This window comes from Arabidopsis lyrata, assembly GCF_000004255.2.
Source record: "Arabidopsis lyrata subsp. lyrata unplaced genomic scaffold ARALYscaffold_7, whole genome shotgun sequence".
NCBI lineage: Eukaryota > Viridiplantae > Streptophyta > Magnoliopsida > Brassicales > Brassicaceae > Arabidopsis > Arabidopsis lyrata.
This window is the reverse complement of record NW_003302549.1, coordinates 2,408,331-2,433,135: the sequence shown is the minus strand read 5'-3', so window position 1 is coordinate 2,433,135 and position 24,805 is coordinate 2,408,331. Positions and strand designations below refer to the sequence as shown.

At 33.9% G+C, this 24,805-nt stretch overlaps 3 protein-coding genes and 1 long non-coding RNA gene across 6 annotated transcripts; all 4 read right to left on the bottom strand.

The window, feature by feature from the left end:
• Positions 1–8,860: 8,860 nt before the first annotated feature.
• LOC9303155 (uncharacterized protein ycf39) lies at positions 8,861–11,076 on the bottom strand. Its single transcript, XM_002867037.2, has 7 exons — positions 10,567–11,076; positions 10,381–10,479; positions 10,022–10,216; positions 9,814–9,906; positions 9,625–9,720; positions 9,382–9,522; positions 8,861–9,277 (listed from the first exon to the last, which is right to left on the bottom strand). Exons 1-7 carry the CDS (start codon positions 10,966–10,968, stop codon positions 9,101–9,103), a joined length of 1,203 nt encoding a protein of 400 aa, XP_002867083.1. The 5' UTR covers positions 10,969–11,076; the 3' UTR covers positions 8,861–9,100.
• A 4,347-nt stretch (positions 11,077–15,423) lies between these two features.
• On the bottom strand, positions 15,424–16,229 carry LOC9303154. 2 transcript variants are annotated; one of them, XR_002330576.1, is made up of 5 exons: positions 16,101–16,229; positions 15,974–16,010; positions 15,821–15,870; positions 15,675–15,732; positions 15,424–15,587 (listed from the first exon to the last, which is right to left on the bottom strand). It is a non-coding gene; the product is annotated as an uncharacterized LOC9303154 (long non-coding RNA). The 2 variants fall into 2 exon arrangements; XR_002330575.1 differs by having other exon boundaries at positions 15,974–16,228.
• A 200-nt stretch (positions 16,230–16,429) lies between these two features.
• On the bottom strand, positions 16,430–18,919 carry LOC9303153 (isocitrate dehydrogenase [NAD] regulatory subunit 1, mitochondrial). Its single transcript, XM_002867035.2, has 4 exons — positions 18,268–18,919; positions 17,729–17,968; positions 17,068–17,146; positions 16,430–16,954 (listed from the first exon to the last, which is right to left on the bottom strand). The coding sequence occupies exons 1-4, from the start codon at positions 18,775–18,777 to the stop codon at positions 16,680–16,682; spliced, it is 1,104 nt and encodes a 367-aa protein (XP_002867081.1). The 5' UTR covers positions 18,778–18,919; the 3' UTR covers positions 16,430–16,679.
• A 698-nt stretch (positions 18,920–19,617) lies between these two features.
• Positions 19,618–24,154, bottom strand: LOC9303152 (protein NLP2). Of its 2 annotated transcripts, none has more exons than XM_021018704.1 (5): positions 23,862–24,154; positions 22,240–23,329; positions 22,073–22,120; positions 20,930–21,974; positions 19,618–20,846 (listed from the first exon to the last, which is right to left on the bottom strand). In XM_021018704.1, exons 2-5 carry the CDS (start codon positions 23,182–23,184, stop codon positions 19,948–19,950), a joined length of 2,937 nt encoding a protein of 978 aa, XP_020874363.1. In that variant the 5' UTR covers positions 23,185–23,329; positions 23,862–24,154; the 3' UTR covers positions 19,618–19,947. The 2 variants fall into 2 exon arrangements, with proteins under 2 accessions (XP_020874363.1, XP_020874364.1); XM_021018705.1 differs by lacking the exon at positions 23,862–24,154 and adding an exon at positions 23,568–23,785.
• Positions 24,155–24,805: the final 651 nt, after the last annotated feature.

Sequence of the window (24,805 nt, the reverse complement as noted above, 5' to 3'; positions counted from 1 at the left end):
ACTGTGAAGGAATCTTGCCAGCACTGAGATTTTCGTCCGTTTCTTCCATAGGATGAGTCGGTGTTTTTTTCTTCATTTTTTCTCTTTTCTTTTTAATTACCATAATCTCCTTTTCCAGAAAATTAATTAACCCGAAATTTTCTTAAATTCAAAGAAAATATATACGGTAGATTTTTTGTTGTTGGAAAATTTAACCTTTTTAGGACAGTACTTTGAGAGAGATTCAGACAGATGACATGGATCTTAGAAGATACGGTAGGAGTTTTCCATCTTTTTAATATAATAACGTGTAAGTAAGTGGACTACTTTTCTACTTTGGCTTTGTAGTTTGGTTTGACGGTAACTTTGACTCGTTTTTGACCATTTTTGTATTATTCCCAATTTACCCTTAGTTGTATTCTTTAATTACGTAACGACAGCATTTGATTTGGACAATTTAAATTCGACTTGATGATGGTAACGGGTAACGTAAGAAATTAAATGATGAAATTCGTACTATTGAACTTATGTCTGTTATTAATTAGTAATTGATTATTGTCAAAGGAATGTAATGGAATTTGTTTTGATTAAATATAGTACAGTAGTTGGTTTGGTGTGTTCAAACTAAAGACGTAACTAAAATCGATGTTTGTTAGCTTTCAGGCGCTTCAGGCTTCAGGTGTGATGCTAACGTCGTCATGTTTCTTCCTCTCTCATTGACTAGACTCATTTATTTTATTTATCATCTGAACAAAACAAGCTTATTAATCTATAAAATAGTTCAAATTTTAAGAAGATAAATGTTAATTATATCGTTTTCGGTATTACTGTATTTGTTTTTGTGATCAGTGATAATCAAATTAAACGGTATATATACTTTTTTGTTGTATCATTAAAGGGTCAATGAAAACTAAGTTGCAAGAGTCAACCATGTGTTTTGGGATTCACTTGTGAAATTAAAATAAAGTTATTGGGTAGATTTATTCTAGACTATTAAATTTGGATCTTCACTCGATAAAGTTTTTCTGGGCTGATTGTTACCGCCAAAATAACAATTCTATAATTGTTTTAACTATTTTTATGTTTCAAATAAAATATTATGTAGCTTAAAAAAACAAAATTAAGACGGCAAACCAAAATTTTTTTTAGCAATTTAAATTTAAACTCACAAACAAAAAAACTTGTAACGATAGTTGCAGACTTGCAGGAGAGAATCAAATTGGTATAGACCAAAGTATGCTGATATACGGACACATTAATAAATGGAATTATGGAAATAAATACATATTTCGTATTTTCATGCAAGGTCACGAATTAAAACTTTACGTGCAGTTTATTGCAATACGTATTCGAGCATCGAACACTCTTTTTTCAAACGTAGGAAATAATAATTATATCGTAACCCTCTATAATAACAAAAAAAAAAATATCAATATCGGAATCTTTGTTCTAACTTCTAAGGGGTTTTTTTTTTTTTTACTTGTTCTAAGGTGTTATGTTACTATCTTCAGATATTTGGAGAAACCCGTGAATTTTGTTTGCGTTCTGTTAGGCATATAACATATATTTTTTTGGTAAGAGGCATATTTACATATTACATGTTAAATAAAATGCGAAAGACATGTTTCTACCAAATCTGTCATACCTCAGATTACTTCATTAACTTTACGAAATTTACTAATTAAACAAAACCGATATTACATATTTCGTTTAACCGGATTCACACAACACCAAACCGTTTTTCTTGTTACCGACTAGAACGAACAGTCTAGAACATGTATTAGTAATGACTATGCACATTGTCACAACAAAACAAATCAGGTCCGTAGCGACAAAAAATGTGGTGACGACGAACTATATCACAAAAATGATGTAGAGCAATCAAACAAAGCCTCTCAGGATATTTGATATCCGATAAGGATACTTAGCATCGAAGCCTTGTAATTGATAATGTTATTTACGCAGAATAACTTGGTGCAGAAGCAACCCTTTTTGTTCCTTCTGTTTTCTTTTATCTTTATTTTTTTTTTCATTTAACAAACTCTTTTTACTTTTTGTATTTGTCTTTTTTTTTTCGTAATATTTGCCTTTTTACTGCATGCTAGATCCTTTATCGTTTCCAAAATTAAGACAAATAAATTTGGTGTTACATTTAAATATTTAATTGATATATCTGCGTTTTTATGGCACATGGTAACTGAAAGTAAAAATAGAAATTAAAGTTTTCCTATTTTAGGCCAGTGGTTGAGTTGAATCTAAGGATAAAAAGCTTCTATATCTGTAGATTAATTTGGCGTTAAGATTTTCAATTAAAAACAAAACAATGCATGTGATTTATCCAAATTATAGTTGGCCATGTGGATGTTTTCTATAGCAAAAATCTATGTTTTACACAATATATAGGATAATTGTATCCATATATGACATATCGCTAAACAAATTAACCAACAATTCTAACCCAAAAAAATAAATAAATTAATACAACAACTTATTTTCCATTTTAAAAACATTCATTTAACGGGACGTCGAGACCAATGTGAACAAAATGAAATCCCAATTACTCAAGAACATATGTAGGTGGTTTCATATGGCAAAAATTAAATAGTGTTCATGCTTTACCTGAAATCCAAAATAGTAGAGATCATATATAATTGTCATGCAAAATTATTTGACAAATATCCAAAATCTTAGTGATGTTAGGTGCAGAATATAAGAAGAGCCTGTTGATTCAGAGGTAAGGGGATATTTTGAGAAAGTTACTTTGGTCCCCTACCCAACTTCAATAAGCCAATTGATTGTTACATTTTGGGGAAAGAGTGATGAAGTAAATACTATATAGTATACTTGATTACTTGAAGTGTTTGTATTTTGTAATGTAGAAGTGAATTTTAAAAAGGAATATTTAACAGTACTGTGCTAAACATTGAATTTAATGCATTGTGACGTCGTCTTCTTCTTCTTGTCCCTATCACCTTTTTATTTTCCTCACTTTCTTTAGGGGAAAAATGTCGTTTTATCTCCCAACTTTCAAAAAGTGGCCAATCAATACGTCAACTTCATATGTGGCCATTTAAAGCATGAAATAAACGTTGACTAACGTTTGAGACATGAAAATTCGTTGACCAGGCCAAAATAGACATGCCGTTATCAGTCGTTAACGGAACCTCTAACGCCCGTTATCACCCGTAACGACTCTGTTAATCAACTTTCAAATTGTGGCCATTTTAAACATCAACTTCATATGTGGCCATTCAAAACATGAACTAAACGTTGACTAACAATTTGAGACATGAGAATTCGTTCACTAGGCCAAAATAGATATGTCTTAATCAGTCATTAACAAAACCTATAATACTTGTTATTACCCGTTATCGACTCTGTTAGTCTGCCAAAAACGACGTCGTTTTGAAAATAATCGAGAGGAAATCAGGACAAATTTTTTGTTTAAAGCATAATCCAAGGACATGGTTTGATATATAGATAATCATAGAGCCAGTAATTGGAAGCAAACATCGTTTATATATTTGTTTTAAATCTAAAAAGGAATCATAGAAGCAAACTTGTAGACCCATCATAGGACTAAATGTAGCTTTTCTGAAATGGAGATGGAGATAATAGGACTATTCATCTTGTTTGAGCTGTTGTAGAAATAGATTTGGGGATTTGGTGTTTTCATTTGGGAAAAATCTTGATTTTCTCTCGATTTTCCTCAAAACGAAGTCGTTTTAGACATACTAACAGAGTCGTTAACTGGTGATAACGGATGTTATAGGTTCTTTTAACGAATGGTGGCGACATGTCTATTTTGGCCTGGTCAACGAATTCTAATGTTTCAAATGTTAGTCAACGATTAGTTCATGTTTTAAATGGCCACATATGAAATTGATGTTTAAAATGGCCACAATTTGAAAGTTGACTAACAGAGTTGTTAGGAGTGATAACGGGCGTTAGAGGTTCCGTTAACGATTGATAACGGCATGTCTATTTTGGCATGGTCAACGAATTTCCATGTCTCAAACGTTAGTCAACGTTTATTTCATGTTTTAAATGGCCACATATGAAGTTAACGTATTGATTGGCCATTTTTTGAAAGTTGGGAGAGAAAACGACATTTTTCCCCTTTCTTTAGCTTATCAAGTTAAGCACGTTCAAGCGCAACATCATTTAATTTTCCCATTCTAGGATCTAGACAACACCGTCGTTTTTTGTCTTTCTTTGGCTTATAATGAAGGTCCAATTATTTGATTTGCTAATGCACTTTAATTTTTACTATACTCCATTTGGATCAGATTAATCATCATATTTTATTTAATCGTTTATTTATGATAGTATAATACAAAATTATACAACGTAACTATAAAATCTGTAGCCAAAGTTTGTAATATCAAACATTATATATGATGTTGTAATGATAATAGCATAGATATTGTCATTATTTAGGTACCAAACGGTACTAACGTTTCAGCTTTTTAAGTTGACTGACTGATTTTTCATTTTTTTATATAAAACTTGCTTAAAACTGCTTTTTGCATTTTACCTTAGACCATCCGTGGTGTAATAAGTGTGAGGGGTGTAAGATTTTTTTTATTATTATAATTTAAAGTGAGAAAAAAAGAGAGAGAGAGAGTCTTACATCCGAGTGTAAACTTACATCCGGATGTGAAAAGAAAGACAATTTTTGCATTAAATCTGTTTTTTTTAATACTTACAACCCCTTCCAAATGCACCACTGCCTATGCTCTTAATTGTGATTTAGCTGAAAAATACAGAGATGGAAAACATCAATCGCAGACCAAAACAGAATGGAAAAAAACGTCAATCAATTGAGTAAGATGATTCATCTTTTTTATAAAGCATAAAACATAATGAAAATATCACCTCTGGGCATATTTCTCGGAAATACTAAATGTTGTGCTGTTATTCAATTGGTTTCCAGTTTTCATATGTTACTACAGACGAACGGCCCCGACCCAATATATTTGGAAGTTTTAGGGTAAAAAAAATTTTCTTAGCCTATTATTATATATAAAAAGAAAATTTACTTAATTTTTACAAATTTTTATAGTAAAAATTGTTATTTTAAAAATTTTGGGCCTTTTTATATATTTTCTTATAAAAAATTAGGCCTTTTAAATTATAATTTTTATATTAATAATATTTTAAAAAAATATTTAGCCTTTTTTACATGTAATTTTTTTTTTGAAAAAAAAAGTTCCGGACCGTCGCACCTCCGCCTTACCCCTCTAAACGGGGGTTGCACACGAATTATGTAAGTTCTTATTGTTAAGATCATTAGATCAATAGTACTCAAGATAACGGTTCAATATATTCAACAATATTTGATTTATTGATTTATCACGATTTCATATGCAAATCAATAGTACGTATTATGTAACTCTATTATAGACTGATAAGTTCTGATTTGTTATATACTTAACGCAATCGTAGATGTCAGTAATAGATTAAGCTAAACATTATTAACGTGTATATATATTAGCGTATATTATAAGTGAGTTAATGAGAGTCAGAAAAAATCTATCTAATACTAGTATAATCCATACAACTATTTTATTCCTCTGCTATTGAGTGGGTTTGGAATAAAGTTCTGGTAAGATAGATTTAGGGTTATTAAAATGTGATGGTCATTAATGGAAGGGGATTGAATTGAGGAGAAAATTCGGCACAGAATAATTGGGCGACGCAGGTGACATGTGACACACATTTCACTGGCGATAAAAAGGTTCACTCACTATACACATGCTTTTTCTACTTAGTAGTATATAAGAGTATATATCTATTTAATTATGTGTGTGTAATACTAATATATATAGTCTTAGGTCTACGACGTACGCTAGTTTATTAGATTTTATGCATGCTGTACAACATCCAGATTTCAATTGGGAAATTGTCGGGTTTTTGATCTATCGTTCCTTTTTAATTGGAATTAGTAGTTTTTTTTTTTAATATAGTTGCGATGCCATGATTGAATTAAGATATAACTAAGATTGATGCGGTTTGCTAGTAAACGAAAGTGTTTCTTTAATTCGACTTGAAATTTATAGTATTTTGATTTTATTTTCCGCAATATGTAGTATTTTGATTATATATATACAGATTGTCAGTTTCCATATTTTCCAAAAATGTATATAACCTTTTTTAACTTGTGGAATATTAATTTGTTTGGTGTGGTTCAACAAGACCTTCATGTGCTATGACTTTGGGATGTCTTATGTTTTCGATAGAAACCTTTAATAAGGAAAAAGAGAAAAACCAAGTGTTGTGAATTATAAGGGAAATGTTTCCATTGCTGCGAATGTTTTGGGTGGCTTGTTGTGACACTGCAAGAAACTCTCTCTTCCTATATATGACAATAATGGATGAGAGAGGTAACTTTTGATTTTTAATAATAAAAACTTTAAGGTTGATTAAACTAAAGTTCAAGCTTTGGATTTGATAGAGAAACCACAGAAGTGTGACCACTAACCCACTTATGTTTCTCATAAAATAATTTTGCAAATCTACGTATATGATGAATCTTTAGACTAATTAATGCCGCAATAGATCACATGGCAAGCCTAAATTAAAAAATTCCCATTATTCAATGTCTTATTCTTGTGAATATTATACGACATAACAAGAAAAATAATGGTGAAGGAAAAAAAAAATTACGAAAATCGATAGTAGTTAGTTACAGTAAAAGATACTCCTAGATAATTGATGTTCTAAAGTTTTAGTTTGTTCCACAAAGTTTGATTTTTTAGGTTTTTGTTTTATTTTTTATTAATTAAAATTAATATATCGTAAACTTCAAGACGTAATGATTAACTGTTTTCTAATACTAGTTCAAAGTTATTAAAAAATATTTAGTATAAAAAAGTAATTGACAAATAATTAAACAATGATTGCTTCTTAATATATGTGAAAACTCTAGAACATCAATTTTTTAGGAACAGAGAGAGTAAAATATTTTAACAAAAGGGTCCTAAAACCAAAGAGTATATTCTCGTAAAGCCAACTAATAGAAAAGCTTCGTTTTTTCCTGTAAAGCAAAAAAGAAAGAACAGAAATTTCAACTCGAAAGAATAGCTTTGACTTTCTTCTTGTGTTCCTCCTTGGAACCAGAGATTCTTCTCATAAGCTTTAAGACTGCTTAATTGTTTTTACGGTGTGGAAGGACTTGCTTTTTGTGTTTATAATTTTAAATTCTACTTTTCAAAACAAGTACTCCTTCTGTTTCATAATAAATGTCGTTTAAGATTTTTGCACACATATTAAGAAAACAATTAAAATTTCTGTTTTACCCATTATTTATATATTTTATTATTTTTTTCATTGGTCAATACATTAAATTAGTAAGGACAAAACTGGAAATTTTACCAAACATCTGCATTGAAAACACAAAACGACACTTATTTTGAAACAAAATTCAAATGCTAAAACGACATTTAATATGAAACGGATGGAGTTTAAATAAAAAATAGTTTCATGAATTCCAAAAATCAAAAAAATTATGGAAAAAGGTTAAATTATGATCTATGAAAGCTAGGTCAAATGGAAAAGAGAATATCCAACATAAAGCCCCAATATCTAAATAACAATTTACAAGAAAGTATATATATTAAAGAAAAAATAAAGACTGGTCTGATCTGATTGTGAAGAGCATTCATTGGATTTTATCTTCTTTCTCTGCCACTAGAGTTTGTAGGTTGGAGATCACTTGGCTCATCATGCCACTTATATATTTCCATGTGTCTATGTTTATTTATTTATTTTATTTCTCCTCTATTATTGAAATTATTTTTCCTCCTACGTTCGACTTTCAAGTTGAGAAACAAAAGTTACAAAACAAAAGATCTGAAAAGTTCAAAACAGAACAAACGTACCTTTGGCAATTTGGCATTAGTGATAATGCATGCCTAGTTTTTTTTTGCTCTATATGGACTTAGTTCTTAGCCAACGTATAGTAAATCATATTTGATTTATTTATTTATCTATATTCTATTTTTTTGGTATTTATTAGAAAATAATGTTTGTAAAAATGTAACTAGTATTTATATATAAAACGGACCGTTTATCTTTGGCTAAGTATCGGGGTCGCTGTCGAGGTAGGCCAGAACAATTAGGGGAGAACACAGAATGTGAATGTGGTTTCGAGGTTTCATGTTAGTTCTTCTCTCACTAGTACTATATCAGTGGAATAAAATCAATGAAAATATTATACGAAAAGACATAGACAAGACAACCTAAATGATAACCAACGACCTAACCCTATGGATTAGATTCCACAAAATTTTCCCTCTCTATGGTTCCTTTTCAGATTTTGATTTATTAAACATGCATGATCGTAGCATCCCAGTGTATTGTTTATCTTAGTGTGTATCTACTAACTGCTGTTTTTATAAACCAACACGATATTAGTTAGATCGAAATAGAAAAAGATTTTAGTGTTGATAAATGATAATGAGGTGATATTGATAATAGATCTAACATTTTATTTAAGATACTGATTTAACAACTCAAAACACCTTTTGTAAACACTTATTACTTCTGATCTTATAAGAAGTTGATATCCAATGGATCATTTTTTTGGTGCAATCTTTCCATCAATATATTCTCAGTTGACCAAAAAAAAAAACAAAAATGGGTAGTAACTAGTAGTAATAGACTCCCGGACTTAGGGATTTTGGTGCAATTTTTAGATTCTTAAAAAAGTGGTAGCAAATTTCAACCATAGATAATGAATGAGCTTGTTCCACTTGTTAGGTTCTCAAGTTACATTGAGACTAACACTTGCATTTATTTCATCTTACTATTCATTTGCCAAAAGTTTTCTCACTTTTATTCAGGAGTATTAACAAGAACCAATAAATTAGAAGAAGACTTTAAGAGGAAGAAAAAATAGTAACAAGAAGCTCACAGCCCTAGCTTCTAACAAAAGTTAAACAGAGGAATCTCATTACCTTTGGACAGCTCAAGCTACATTTACATTATAATTCTCTTTAATTACAAGAAGAAGCACATTAGCCATTGAAGAACATTGAAACAATGGAGCTCACAGTATGGATGCAAATGCAGTTTTTAAATAGTGTTGAATCTTATCAAGACACCACAAGGTCAGAACTCAAAAGTAGATGTCTGATTGCTTGGATTGTGCCTTTAGACCCTTTAGTTTCTTCAATATGTTGCTGAAGTAATCCTGCAAGTACTTTTCAAGAGTCACCATGTCCTTCTGATCCACACCTAGCAGACTATTAGTCTCAGTCATCGGAACAGAGAAGACCGTGTCACTCGAAAGAACCTAAAATGTCTCGTAGATGTTAGAAGCATGATTTCAGTTGATCTGAAAAGCTACTATGAAAGAAAAGCATCATTGTTTGGTGATAAAGGCCAAATTTTACGTACCTCTGAGAAGGCCAATCTATCCGCGACATCATTTGTCCACTGGAAAAACCGAGTTAACTGACGGGTGACTCTCAATACAGAAACTGGAACGGTTGTGACATTTGCATCTTGCCCAGCAAGTCTCTCACATAGTGTTATTACCTGACATGTTTCGGAAACAAAAGGGTAGCGAAAAAGGTTATGCTTTAGTAACATTTCTCAATTCAGTTCAAACAAAAGAGCGGTAACTATATCCCTTCTTACTTCCTGGGTTGTCCATGCACGAGGGCCAGCGAATGTCAGAAGTTTTCCGTTGATCTTATCATTGCGTAAAGCTATAAGTGTTAGCCTAGCAATATCCTGTTATAGCATGAGGAACATGTTAAACCATGTTGTGTGCTTCATCCATATTTTACACAAAGAAATGAAGTACAACTACATTTGTTTACTCACCTGTGTGTCCATGTAAGCAATACGCGTTGGTGCATCTGTTCCCCAAACCGATTTTTCCTCCAAAATTGGAACTGCATATTGACCAATAAGACCCTGCACAGACATAGTAAACTCTGGATTAGACAAGAATCAGCCATTACCACATTCAACCTCATGTACTCAATTCCAGGGACAACTAGATGCATAAGTTGAGGGGAATGAGGCTTACTTGCATGAAACCACATAACCGGATGGTGATGTGGTTTAAACCAGATTCCTGAAGAAACTTCTCAGTACAATACTTAATCTCCATGAGAGGAACCTCAGGATGCTTATCGCAATTGTGGATTGAGTAAAAGACGTATTTCTGAATCCCCATTGCCTTTGCACATTGTATCAGAGCAACTTTTCCTTCCCAATCTACCTAAACCGAACACAAATAACTTTCAATCACATTGGAACCCTAAATCCAACACTCAAACGTACAAGCAAAGGCATGAAACACAAGCCAGTCTCAAACGTTAAATAAGTCTCACTAGGCTAAATTCACAAATCAAAAATTGAATCTTTAACAATTTAGAAGCTTACCGTCTTGATGGGTTCTTCAGGACGTCCCGTGGCACAATCAATTACAGTGTGAATTCCGACCAAAGTCGCTGGAATGGTCTCTGGTTTACTAAGATCCGCCTACACGACACAAAACTCCGGTTTGGTTCTCTCTTAGACAAATCAAAAGACTTTTGTAAACTTAAAAAAGAAGATGTGAATACGTACATTGACGACGGTGGCGCCCCAATCACGGAGGAAATCGGCGGGAGCTGGTCTTGGTCTGACCAAACACCTGACATCATAACCTTCATCTAAAGCTCTCCGGACGATTTGTCTTCCCAAAGTTCCAGTGGCTCCAACCACCAAGATGCTCGTGGGTCGGACTGGTGTCCCCGGAGCAAGATTAACCGCTGCCGCACTGCATGTAACCGGAACTACTATTAATCGTTCCCGGTTAAGGGATGAGGATGAGGAAGATGGGAAGAGCGAGATTGAATTTTCCGGTGTGAGAGAACGTCGCCAAGAGAGACGTCCGGAGGAAGCGGCGGTGGCTGAGGAAGGAGAGGAATTATGGTAGTCGAGTGTACCACGTGTAACAAGCTGAGTGGGTAGCCTGAGAGCAGCCATCACCAGTTGAAGGAGAAGAGGAGAGAGAGAGAGAGAAGTGAGGGAGAGAGATAGATAGAGAGACACAGTTGATATGAGTTTGACCACGTCAGCTCGTTTCTTGAAATCGGATTGGCTTTCATTTGTTGCCACGGAATTAATCAATATTATTTTTCCATTAAGAAAACTTTTATATCACTTGGGTCACTTGTATATTTTTACGGGTCGGATTTGGGCTCAAAACTCTTACGGGCCCACAATTCTTATGAATTTTTAATTTACTAAAGTGACGGTACTTGTTCACATTTTAACATTGAAATGGTGAAAGTATCTCTTAAAAAAAGTTGAGTTCGTTTAGATATATACTAGATGTTTGACGCGTGGGTTATTGTATACATTTTTTCTTTATGTAAAACAAACAATAATATATATATTGTAAACAAAACAACAATAATAACGCATAAATAAAAATAACAGATGAATGAGATAGTGAACATATCAATATATAGACTTAAGACTTTCACTTAATATTTTTGAGATTACAACTTGGTTCAATATATGTTTCACTTGCCTTCTTCCAAAGCATTACTAAATTTAAACGACCAAAAGATAACCATCTGAAAAATAACATTCATTGTATATAGTAGATTAATTTAATTCGTGAGAATAGTCATTGTATTCGTGAGATAAATGACTATTCTATACAATTCAACGTCTACCTCCACCATCAACTCTCTTGGAATATTGCCCTTCACTTGAGACTTATGTTGTTTATTTAATCTCTCTGCAAGAATATCAAATTTATTTGAGTCAACCCAAATTTAGGTTAATATAGATTGAATATAATGAATGTTTTCGGCAAAAAAAACCTACAATAATGCATTTTCTCTACTCTCTTTTTTTGAAAGACATTTAAAGTAGCACAAACGATTGACCGTGCATAGGATTTCTTGGTTGCATGTCACCTCCTCTTCACAATCTCTTACAAAAGTGACAAAAATATATATATTGAAACAACATTTGTTGAATTAGAAGAAAAAATGTTATACAATTTACCAATAATAGAAAACTTGGAATATCATTGTTTGTGAGATGTGTGTATTAATATTTATAGGGATTTTTTTTAATAAAATTATAATTACGTTAGATAACTATTTAACTTCCACAATCATGTTTTGTTTTTGATAAAACTTTCACAATCATGTTTGAATGTCATTTATGAGTAAATTTAATTGTATTTATATCATAAATTTTTATGTTACATTCCAAAGAATTCATTGTGAAGAAATCATTTTGTAGTAAATGATTTCATCTTCTTTATATTACAAGCTAATTGGAAATGGAATATCAAATTTTGTTTTTAATATATATAGAAAAATCCTTACACTACAAAATTTGAATTAAATAAAATTTTTAATGATCTTTATGTCATTATATGTTGAATCAATAAAACTAAATATAATGATGAGTATACTAAAAAATTGTATTACAATTTACAATTTTTTTGGAGATAAGAGAGAGTTAAAGAAAATTAATTTGATAATTATATTACAAAAACTGATTTTGTTAAAACAAGAGAAATGGTCTCATATAGCCCTAAATGAAGTTTTTATGACAAAAATAGCATCCCTAAGTTTATTTGACAAAAATAGCACTCATTTACCTTATTTTTGATTTTTAAGAATTAATTAAATTAATTAAGATAATAAACAGAAAATAGCACTGAAATTAACGGAGAGTTTACGATTGTGCTTTCCGGTGAAGCTTCTGATCTCGGATCTTCTATGTCATTTTGTCTGTTAGTACATATCATGTACAAGAACCAAATGCAACAACAAACATCCATCTTTCAGTTATATTTTATTATTATGAGATCTTCTTTGCAATTTTTTAATTATTTAAATATTTTAGGTATCACCGGATTCGTATCATTTACGTTGGAGGAGGCGTTGAAGGAGGTTATCATGAATAGTAAACAAGCCATGGACAAGGCGTTGAAGGAGGTTTCTGCTTCCAATGAAGAATCCATCCAAAAAGTTGTTGCCAAAGTCGACGAAGAGATGAAGAAGATGTGGGAAGCACTCCAAAGGAAATCCAACAAGTGGTGGTGAGGTGCTTGATCTTCCCCTTTTCAATCTTGAAAACAGTTTGCAACTCGTTTTGTAATTAAAGAGCTTATGGTTTTGTCCAAAATATTGGGTACAGTGCCAACTCCGAAACTGGTCTTAAGTTTGTGCACTAAGACCATCTTTATTGATGGTCTCTTAAGACAACTCTTAAGTTAAGAAATATGTCTTATAACTAACAAAAATCTCTTAGTTAAGAGACTTTAAGAGACTTTTTTTAGTTATAAGACATATCTCTTAACTTAAGAGTTGTAAGAGCACCATTAACATTAGTCTCTTAATATAATTCTTAACAATAAAAAAAAAAGAAAATTAGTAAAAGGTTAAGAGAAAGAAGAGAGAGAAGCAATAAAAGCTCTTACATAAGAGACAAGCTTACAAACCTTAAGACACGTAGAGCTGTATCAATGGTCAATTTATATTAAAAAATTAAAATATAATTATAAAATTAAAATATTATTATTTTTTTCTCTTTTAAAAAATCTCATATATACCACCGTTAATCATGCTCTAAGAGACCATTGATAATGTTGCTCTAAGTAGTCTCGATACTATCTCAAAATGTATGCAAATCTGTTTGCATTCTTTAATCATATCTTCCTTAGCTTCTTCTTTTCCTTTATGTTAATGATGATATACGTTAGCTACCTAAACCCCTTGTTTGAAAAATCGTTAGGCGCTAGTCGGGCGTTCAGCATGGGCCTAACGATTAATCGGAAAATCGGATTAAAATCGGGGATTAATCGGAGATTAGTTTTAGGGTTATTTTAATATTTTTAAAATATATTAATTCAATATTGTTTTCAAAATTACAGTAAAAACAAATTTTTATGATTTTTATTAAAATTTGAACACAAGTTATGTAAAACATCACAAATTCCCAATTCAAATGATTGAATAACAAAAATAAAATGTTTTTTTTATACTTGTAATCTAAAAAATAATCGGGGTATGTAAGATTAGGCGGGAAATAATCGGATTAGGCAGAAAATAATCGGATTAGACGGAGAATAATCGGGTTACTGATTTCTTAGGGGATTAGTCATTAATCGAGGCGGAGAGGGTGGGCCTAGCGATTAAGCGGGAAGTAATCGGGGCTAGGCGGGGATTTTTAGAACAGGGCCTAAACCTAAACAAACTACCTTACATGTCACTCTTAAATTCGTTATTTATACACACACACTTGTCTCATGAAATTATTACCGGAATATTATATAGTTTAATATGCATTCTAAAATCTTGATTCTAGCTGAATCAATGGATGCCTTCAGATTTTTTTATTTATATAGAATGAATCAGGAGTTTTATTGTAAGAAGAATACCCTATCGATATTAAGAATTTGAAAACTTACTTATGTTTTATTTACTTTTGATAACTAAAACATTTTTCATATGGAAAGACACTGACATTTTCAAATTTACTCACTTTATCCCACTTTGTTGAAGTGATCAATGATTTTTATAAAGAATATTTGAATACTAGTTTAATTAGTTTTTTTTTTTTGGTCAAACACTAGTTTAATTAGTTATGATACTATTTTTCGAGAATAGTTGGATACTTCACTAGTTCTGCTATATCTTGAACACATATACATAGATTGTTGGGGGAAAAAAAAAAGTAATGATTTGCCCTATATTTCTCTTTCTGATGTTAAGGGACACGCATCTCTATTTTTTCTCTTAAATGTGTAATGATTTGATGAACAGAATCGAAATCTTCTCCATTCACATAGCTGTTACTGCTTACAGTAACTTTTTTGGGGGTTAACGATAATTAAATAAATGTTCCCCATCCTCGAGCATTTGTTGTCCTTGTCCTGCAAGGCCACACACAACTCTTGATTAAACATACTATATTGACGAAAAAAAAAAAAAAAAAAAAAATTAAACATACTATATATATATATATATATATATATATATATTAACAGACTATACAGTATACAGTTATACACCACATGATGAGATTAGGCAAATTTTGTAGGCATGATTCCACAGTTTCTTAATTGTTCCATTAATTTAAGTTTTACATATTTGTACAAAAGAAAAATGAAAATAAAAATAATTTAAACTTTACATAGCAAAAATTAGAGATAAATAGAAATAGGTTTTTTTTTTTTTTTTTTTTGAATCTAAAATAGAAATAGGTTTGTTTGTTCTTGCTATAATAAGTTGCATCACAGCATTAACAAACTCAATCAGCGTTTTAAAATCCTTTACGAACTTGGTTCGAGCTACTTTATATATAATTTTATTTACTAGTTATTTAATTATATCTATAGTTTTTTTTTTTTTTTGGGGTAATGGTTTGTTTTCCAATTAAAGTCGAACCGTACTTATGCAGTCAGCATTTGAATATCAACGTGATTGAATATTTGCATTTACTAATAATTATCGTAAAGTAGCAAAATCCAATCATATTTGTTTTTTAGACTCCTACATAAAATATCATTTCATGGGTGCCTCAAATCCGGCTTCGTGTTTATCCAACAATCGCTTGATTCGGAGTTGCGCCTGAAACAAAGAAGAAAAGGAATGGTATAAACAAAACAACAAAGGTTTGTTTAGATTGCAAAATCCAGTGCCATTATTTTTTTTTACCTCTTCAGTTTCCTGAAGAAACTTTGAGGCGGGTGCTGAACTGCTGATACCCAACCACCTGAATTAGTAGACCAAAAGAACATGTTAAACGAAGATAGTTCCAGCTTTCTAAAGCAGAAAGAAAAAAAAGATTGCGCATTACATACCACAGCTCTACACAAATACTTAGGGGCATCGTCGATGGTGGCAGTCACAGCTATAAATTTGATTGAAGCAAAAACTATCAGAGATATCAACAAATACAAAATTTGATCGAAGCAAAGATATTGCTATGCAAATATAACTGAGACATGTCTTACTGGCAGATGAAATATTACGATTCTGCAGCCGACAAATCTGCAAATTGGTTCCTTCAATTTCAATGACCAACAACGGCGACAAGATTTTTGAGACAAACAACACAAAGACAATATTTTTCGAGATTACCTTAGCAACATTGTTGCCTAGGAACCGCATCATCTTCTTTTCCTCGTCTAATTTTATGAATTCTAGGGTTTTCAGTCCTCCTCGAATTGGGGAAAATCAACAAGGAATTGGATTCTGCCTCGCTCTTCCTACCTAAGTCGTTGGATCAAGTTGGGCCTATTTATTACTAATGGGCCTGTTGCCTAGGCCCTTTCTTATTTGTCTTACCGCTTAATCAGTTGGTTTCATCAAGTGTTTTTAGAAAATTGCATGTTTTCACATTCTTACACAATTGAAGACTTTGGCAGTACGATACCATCAACTTTTCATTCTTCTTCTTGGAATTAAAATTCCGTCAAAGTTTGCATATTCCACGAATAAGAGTTTAGAAACTTTGCAATGACAAAAGCCGCCAACAAACGTAGCAACATGAATTATTTGGAACATGTTTTTTTTTTCTTATCGAAATATTTCGACGGTTAAAGAATATAATAAAACTCGAGGTACAAAACCAGATAACCGTTGTGCTTGGATCATACCCCATATTTTGGCAACACAAAATCTGTAGCAGAGAGGGAACGAACACGTAATTTGTCAAAGTCAGTCTAATTTTGCAATGACCGCATCAACGACCTCTTGAGTCGTGCTTGTGCCACCAAGATCTTTCGTCCGGCACTTTCCTTCAGCGATGACTTTCTTCACTGCTGTTTCAAGCCGGTCAGCAAATGAAGGAAACTGAAGGTGTCTTAGCATCATCGCTGATGAGAGAAGCAATGCCACTGGGTTTGCTTTGTTTTCCAATACTATCTTATCTTTCCCAACATTTCCTGCTGATGCACCTTGCTCGAATACCGCATGGTCAGCCCCAACATTTCCTGTTTTTGTATTTAATGTCGCAGATATATAAATTTTAGAATCATTATTTATCTAATAATGTATATAGCTCGAGAGTGTGTAATGAGATTATCAATAGAGGATGTTTTTTTACCTCCAGGCATGACTCCTGTGCCTCCAGCAATACCAGCAGCAGTGTTTGCAACTAAATTCCCATAGAGATTGGGCGTTACCTGCAAAACATTTTATAAATTGCCGTTATAAAATGGGAAAAAAAGCCAAAGGAAGCTAGCACATAAAGTAATGAGAGAGAACATAACATATTTATATGAATCATAAAACAAAGAGCCAGAAGCGATATAGTGGTGGCAATACTAGCAAACTAAGGCAATATAAATAAAGAAACAGGTTGTTTGATTAACTGAGAATTCCATGCTAGATACATGTAGCTTTGTCCTCAAGTTATCTTCAGCAGAGGCAAAGTAGTAAAAATACAAAGACAAGGCCACAGAAGTACAATTTAAAAAATTCCCTTTCCTGATATGCAAATGATGAGTTTAATTAGTATGTGGCAACACATCACCCGTCACATACCAATATTTAAATGGGGCGATTAACTAGTATATGGCAACGCAACATCAGTTTCATACCAATAAGATAATATGACCCTAAAACAGGCAATCAACAGAGATACTTAACTAGTGAGAGATGACATGTATCTTTATCTTTAAGTAAAATATCGAAGAATTAGAGATTGTCATGAATTGCCAATGGATAGATGCGAAAGTTCATATGTATATAACTCTGAAACATACCATGACATCGAATTGCTCTGGTTTCGCTACAAGTTGCATACAGCAGTTATCAACAATGATTTCATTGTAGGTGATGCTCGGATACTTTTTAGCAACCTCCCGACAAGATTCCAAGAACAAACCGTCCGCAAGTTTCATGATGTTAGCCTTATGCACCGCTGTAACTTTCTTCCTGTTGTTCAGGTAGGCATACTCAAAAGCATACTTGGCAATACGCTCGGAACAGAACTTCGTGATCACCTAGCAGAGAAATAGGATCAGAACAAGCACACATAACATAAAAAGACCACTTGCAAACGAAAATGATAAGCAAATTGCATCTGCAAATATACACGAAAAGTATACCAACACAATAGTGATAAGCAACTAGCTGATGAGAAACCACACTAACAAGATCATGTCAGATCAATCTAAACTTGATTCCATCTACAAAAGTTATCATAAAAGCCTTCTCTCTAAGCTAAGTTACCACAAAATTCAGATTGAAATCACACTAAAACCCATATCAGAAGGCCAGAATCCAAAATCAAAATTCTCACCTTAAGGCTCTCAACGACACCAGGAACAACCTCATGCTCAAGCCCCGCATACTCACCTTCAGTGTTCTCTCTGATGACAACGATGTCAACATTTTCATGGCGAGTAGGTAAACCAGGCAAATTAAAACAGTTGACCAGAGACGCAAAGAGGTCAAGCTCTTTCCTAAGCTGGACGTTAAGCGAACTAACACCACCACCAACAGGAGTCTTAAGCCCACCTTTCAAACAAACCTTATTCTTCCTTATCGACTCCATCACTTCCGCTGGCACACGGCTCATTTCTCCGTGAACATCGTACTTCTCGAAGAAGATCGGCGCGTGCATCGCTTCCATCACCTGTTCCACGGCGTTCGTTACCAGAGGTCCGATTCCATCTCCTGGAATCAGCGTCACTGCGCGTGGTGCTCCGTCACCGGGTCTAGGCATGTAAGTCACGGATCGGGTTTGAAAACCTGATCCGTTCGCGTTTCTAGCTAGATTCTTGAGGAGAGTTAGCGATCTGCGAGACATTTTTGCTCTGCTATTTTGGGGTTTGAATCTGAAAAAGATTTTGATCGAAAGAGAAGAAGAAGAAGATTCGCCCCTTTGGCTTTTGGGAGCTGGAGGCGGACGAAAAGCGTTTATTGTTATATTTTAGGTATTTACACAATTCGTCCCAAAATCTTCATCTCATTAAAATATTTCCATATAACAATTTGATAATCAGGCATATTTGCAGAATCGTCAATTCAGATATTTATACATTTGCCCCCAAATATTTAACCCTTTTAACATTTTCCCCGTAATTATTTGCTTATTTTCACTTCAAATATTTACAAAATTGCCGCAAATTGTTTGACCAGGCAGAGTATTTGCAAAATCATCACTTCAAATGTGGAATCGGAGATTTGCAATGTTATGTCTATCAACTCTTTTCGTCATCCTGATTTTTAGTACCAAATGTTATAATCAGTTACTTAAGAGTTATTCTCTTGACACAGTTTTTTATATTTTTGATTGCTTTCCATGTTGTTTTCTCCTGTCTTTGAAGTTTAGGTGGCAATGATAAATTCAGGATCAATATCTTCCTTTGTCACTCACTGAATCAGAAAGAACAAGAACAAACCAAAACGAGAACCTTTTTTCTGCAGGCTTACTTGTTTCCTTCAAACATAAGGATTTGAGGATATAACAGAGATACTCTGTTAGGAACTTGGAAGACCACTACAATAGGTGCGTCTCGCCATGGCTTCTCTGGACTGAAATGTTTGTGCATAGATAACTTTTGTTCCCTAGAATAACTAAATATGTACTGCGATGTTTAAGATACTCTCATGCATAGCTAAGTAAGAAAACAAATACAAGTGAAGATGTAGAAGATATATCAATTTAACATACTTGCAGAGCTTAGTAGAATCCAGATGACAAAATGATGTACAGACAATAAAAATACATACATATAAGCATGTTTCTGGTATACGCATCGCCTTATTATACAAAAAATCTGCTAAGCCGATGCAGGAAACCAGTCCACTACTTGCTGCTTGCAAAATGGGGGCACTGAAAATATGTGTACAAACGAGATGCCCTATTGCTATCAAATGGTAAGTAATATTTTTCTAACACACTAGTAAATTAGTCGAATCTCCTGCTCTTTTCTTTTTCTTCTTGCAGGTACAACCTTGTTACTTACCTGATTGCTTATAACGAAGGACCAAGACCGATGCTACCAAAAGAACCTCCTAGCTTGACTTGAGAAGCTTCATGAACGCTTATCTTGATCGTGCGGCTCTGTGATGATCTATAAATGTCGATACATTCCTCGAGATCCGCTTCACATGTCAGAAGAACCCATTCCTTGTCATCATCCAGGTACTTAAGATCAAAGGGTGCAATATTATCTATGTTAAAACGCCTAGCAATCTCATGCTGCAACTCTCTGAAGCCCCATGTAGGGAGCAAAGTAAACCGTACTTTGGCCTCACCAAATGTGGCTTTCACTTTTGAGGCCCCTCCAGCTTTCAACTTCCTGCTACTATTCTCCGGTAACCGAGGTGGATTTTCGAAAAGAGGATGTTCACTGAATGTTTTGTGGCTCAGGGTTCTAGACAGGGACTTTGTTTCATCCTGATTCATGGTATGCAGTCTCACCTCGCTACGAGCTCTCTTCAAGATCGCGCTAGCATTTTCAGCCATCAAAGTGGTTACAGTATTTGAGGTATTTCCGGTGTTGGTGCTTTGATTAGCTCCAGTTGAACAACAGGTGCTTGAACCAGAGCTGTGGCTACAAGAAGATGATGGTGGTGACTTTGGAGCTGCAGCAGTTCCCTGTGCCGAACCACCGTTCTCGGTTTGAGCATTTAGATTCCTTGACTGGTCTGTATTCTTGAAGGAAGTGCCAGTACCAGACATATGTGGGGAGCTTAATTCTGGGAAACTTGTATAGAATGAATCAAGTTGAATAGAGCCTTGAACACCTTGAACAGAGTCTATAACAAGTTGGAGTTTCTTTAATGAATGCCCCACTTTCTTGATCTTCCGAGAAGGCCACCGTGTTATCCCGTGTTGTCTGCATATTCTTTTCAAGGTAGTTGGACAGACTGCAACATAAGAATGAGACTGTGTGAATCATCACTGTCTAAGAATTAGATACAACAGACATTATAACAAGAAGTGTTCTTACCACCAATGCTCTTAGCTGCATCTTTGAGGCTTCCTGCAAAGTATTGTCGAAGAACTTCTAAACCAATTGTCTTTTCTGTTTTTGTTCTTCTCTTCTCACCTGGTCTTCTACTGCCTAGTAATGTCTGCCCCACAACACCAAAAGAAGCTGATTCAAAACTTGGATCCATGTCGATTCTGAGTCCTGAATTTGACACCTTCTGAAACTGCTCAGCTTCTGAAAGAAAGTTATTGTGACCAGAACCAATCTGATTGTTATCCCATCCAGATGTAAGCATAAACTCTTCTTTTGGCTCTTCTTTTTGATACTCCCAAGAAAGTGACACGCCTTTACCTTTCTCATTTGCCTTTATCATGTGTGAGATCCATGAAGAATCTTCCTGAGACATATCTTCCAAAGGCAAAGGTTTCATATTCTCTCCGGTTCCTGCGTTAAGAAGTGGGTTCTCTGCAAAAACTACTTCCTCTCTAACGGGAAATACAACTTCTAGCTCAAGCTCTTTATCAATGAAAAGATTTAAGCTCCTGAAATCCTGCTGAAGGGTCGCAGACAGTGACTTGAGCATTTCTTGTTGCGCTTCGGTGTCAAGGCAAGCTTTTGGAAAGAAAAACTCCAACACAAACTCAACCGAACTATTGAATTTGTTTTTCAACGGGACTGCTAGAGCAGCATGTAGACCTGAGATCTTAGCATGGTGTGCAAGAGGGTAGTTGGTCTTGCTAAAAGTGGTTACTTCGGGCACGAAAAACAGTTTGGTTGCCTTGAATGCTTTTCCCACAATGCCTTCCCCTTGAAGCAGATGGTGTTCAGAACATGCCTCTAGGAAATGACGACTCTGATGATCAGGGACAATGCAAGCATCATCTACAGTTGAAACACACTCAGAGAAGTTCTCATCAGAATGGCGGGATCCAACTTTGCCTTGCCGAGCACACGGTGCCCACGTTAAAGCCAGAGGCAGGTCATATAATCTGCAGACCAATGTCAAAAACTCTGATACCTCAGGTAATGCAGCATAGTAGAATTCATTATAGACCTGCAGAAACTGAAACAAAAGGGAATAATGACATTTAGAAACACAATGTCATTGTTTCTATGTATTGATGAAGTAAGGGTTTGGTTTATGAGACCATTTTGACACACCTCTCTGCTTGGAGGATTCAAGCTTCTTGAACTCCTTAGATTAACAGACTACAAAAAAAAAAAAAAAAACTCTTTAGGCTACAATACACAACCAAAACCCCATTGAAGAATCTAAGTTAGTTAAGTGTTATTGGTTAAACATGCAACTAGAGAGGGAAGAGAAAAACCTCGAGAGCTTTACAGATATTATCAAGCTCTGGCCTGTAATTCATCTTTTGAGTTGTTGTAACAATCTCAACAACACCCAAACAAATCCCACTACCTCTTTCAAACACAGGAAGGGCTAATGATCCACGAACATCACATTTCTCTGCTTCTTTGATTCGCGGATACTCTTCGCTTCTAAAGAACCGCACATCAGGTGTCCACTCAGGCAGTTTCCCAAGAAAAACACGACCGGGGAGACCCACAGACTCTTTAGAATCCTCATCAGCCAGGAAATTATATGCCACTGAAACATCTCTGTATCTTTTAAGACTCGAGTATTTCGGGTTAAAGAAGTGTGGCTGCTCTAAAGTTGTGAGAAAGTTCTTGCCTTCCTGTTGAATTGGTACCCATATCTGTATGAGGAAGTCTTTATCTTGCACCGCCTCGTTAAGACCCTTTATAGCTTGTACTAATCTATCTTTCACTGATGAAGAAGGACCTTGGCTTGTTCTTGGAGCAATCCAATATCTTCTTCCTCCCTCAGATTCTTCAAGGAGTAACTTCTCTGCTTGTGCAGAACTCATAACTGCAGCCTCGTCAAAAGGTAGTTGATTCATTGGCTGATTGGAGAGATCCTCGATCTTGAGAAAGCTCGGTGTTATTGGAGGAAACTTTCTCCCTGTTTCTTCATTTGATATATGATCTTGTGAAAGGTTCTCAGTATATTGATAACCGTAAAGGTACGAGTTGTTGTTGTTGTTGTTGTTGTTATCATTCATGATAGTAGAATCAGAAACTGGTTGTCCCATGGTCTGCTTGAAGCTCTTACCATCTGTTGTCTCAAGCCAACATCCATCAAAGAAGAGTTCATCCATGAAATCCATATCCATAGCCGACTCAGAGAATGCACCAAAGTTAGAGTTGGGTAAGAAATTGCCATCTCCACCACCACGACCACCTTCCATATCAAAACAATCTCTTTATCTTGTATCCACCAAAGCCTACCAATCAAATTATTCAGTCTTTGATGTTGTAAATTCAAGAACCAGCAAGACCAAGCGTCTTTGAGGTCCCCTTAAGATTCCTTTCGTCGTTGTCTACATAACCGATCTGCAAAGGTTGCAGAAACATGATTAAGAAACCAAACAAGAACAAGAGAAGGAGAAGAAACAAGATAAGAGCAAAAAAAAAAACTCAGTCTTTGTCAACTGGAAGATCAAAAGTGCATTTCAAACATGTATATAATAGAATTTAAGAGAGATGTGAAATCATCATATATAGAGAGAGGCTATAAATATATAAAAGCTAGAGAGAGTTGACTTGTAAGAAGGATTCATCAAGTACTAACATCAGCTTCTCAAGTACAATATTCCCCAGTGGACATGGAAACTCCAAGAGGGCCAATTATTGAGCCCTTAAAAGACGATTCATAGAAAAAATTTCCAGTAGACAATAAATGCCACACACAAGAAGAAAAAATAAATAAAAAGATGATGGAATTATAAAATAAGAATCTGATGCTTCATGACATCAGTTTCCAAAGAACAAAAAAATCTTCTGATGCTCCATAACACAACAAGTATCCAAAAAACCCAGAAATAGTTAGCAACTAGAAGAAAACCCACCAAAAAAAGTTACTTACTTTATCAAGATTCCTTGAGCAAGTAGAGAGAATTTCAGGAAAAAAAGAATTGACTTTTGGTTTCAAACACTCAGAAGAAGTAAGTTAACTGACAGAAAAACAAAAGATTTTTAGTTTTGCTCTGTTTTTCAGTTATAAGAGGTTTGTTTGTTTGGTTTCTGTTTATTGGTACACAAACACATAAATGATGAAAAGATTCTGAAAAAAAAAAGCTTAAGGAAAAATTCTTTAGCTCTCAAATAGATGATACTATCATCACCACAAGTTCTTTTTTTTTCTCTTTCTCTTTTTTTTTTTTCTCTGGACACAAGTAGGTGATGAAGGGTAGTATTAGTCTATTTTAATCTCACCATATGTGGGCGTGCAGAATCTTTCCCCAAGAACAAAGTGGACCCTTTTTATTACCATCCAATTAGATCTCTCTACTGTTTCTAATTAAAATTTCACACTTACATTAATTAAAAAGAAAATATGATCTTTTGTTTCTCTGTTTTCTTCTGCAAAAGAAAGAAAGATATGAGAAATAGAAGGAAAAAAGAAAGAGTTGAGAAATTATGGTTTTTAAGAGCTGAGATGATTGTTCTTCTTAATGATGTAGTTGGTGATGTCTTTTGGCCTATTTGTTTGAGATTCTTCCAAATTTTAATATATTAATTAGGTATAATTAATTATTGATTACGTAAGCAAATGTGTACTTTGTTCTGTTTGATTGGTTAAACTTGATCTGTTTCAATGGAAGAAGAAGAGGGAGAAAGATTCTTTGCAGAAGACAATGTCTGTCATGTTGAACAGGTTTCATTAATTATTTTGACCTTCAAGATTCTTTCTTTAATTTACTTCTCACAAAAACAATCATCCCTTCCTGACCTCAGCCCTAGTTTTTTTTTTTTTTGAGTTTGTTTGATTGATTGTTGTTTTAAAAGTTTGAAATTTTCTTAAACGCC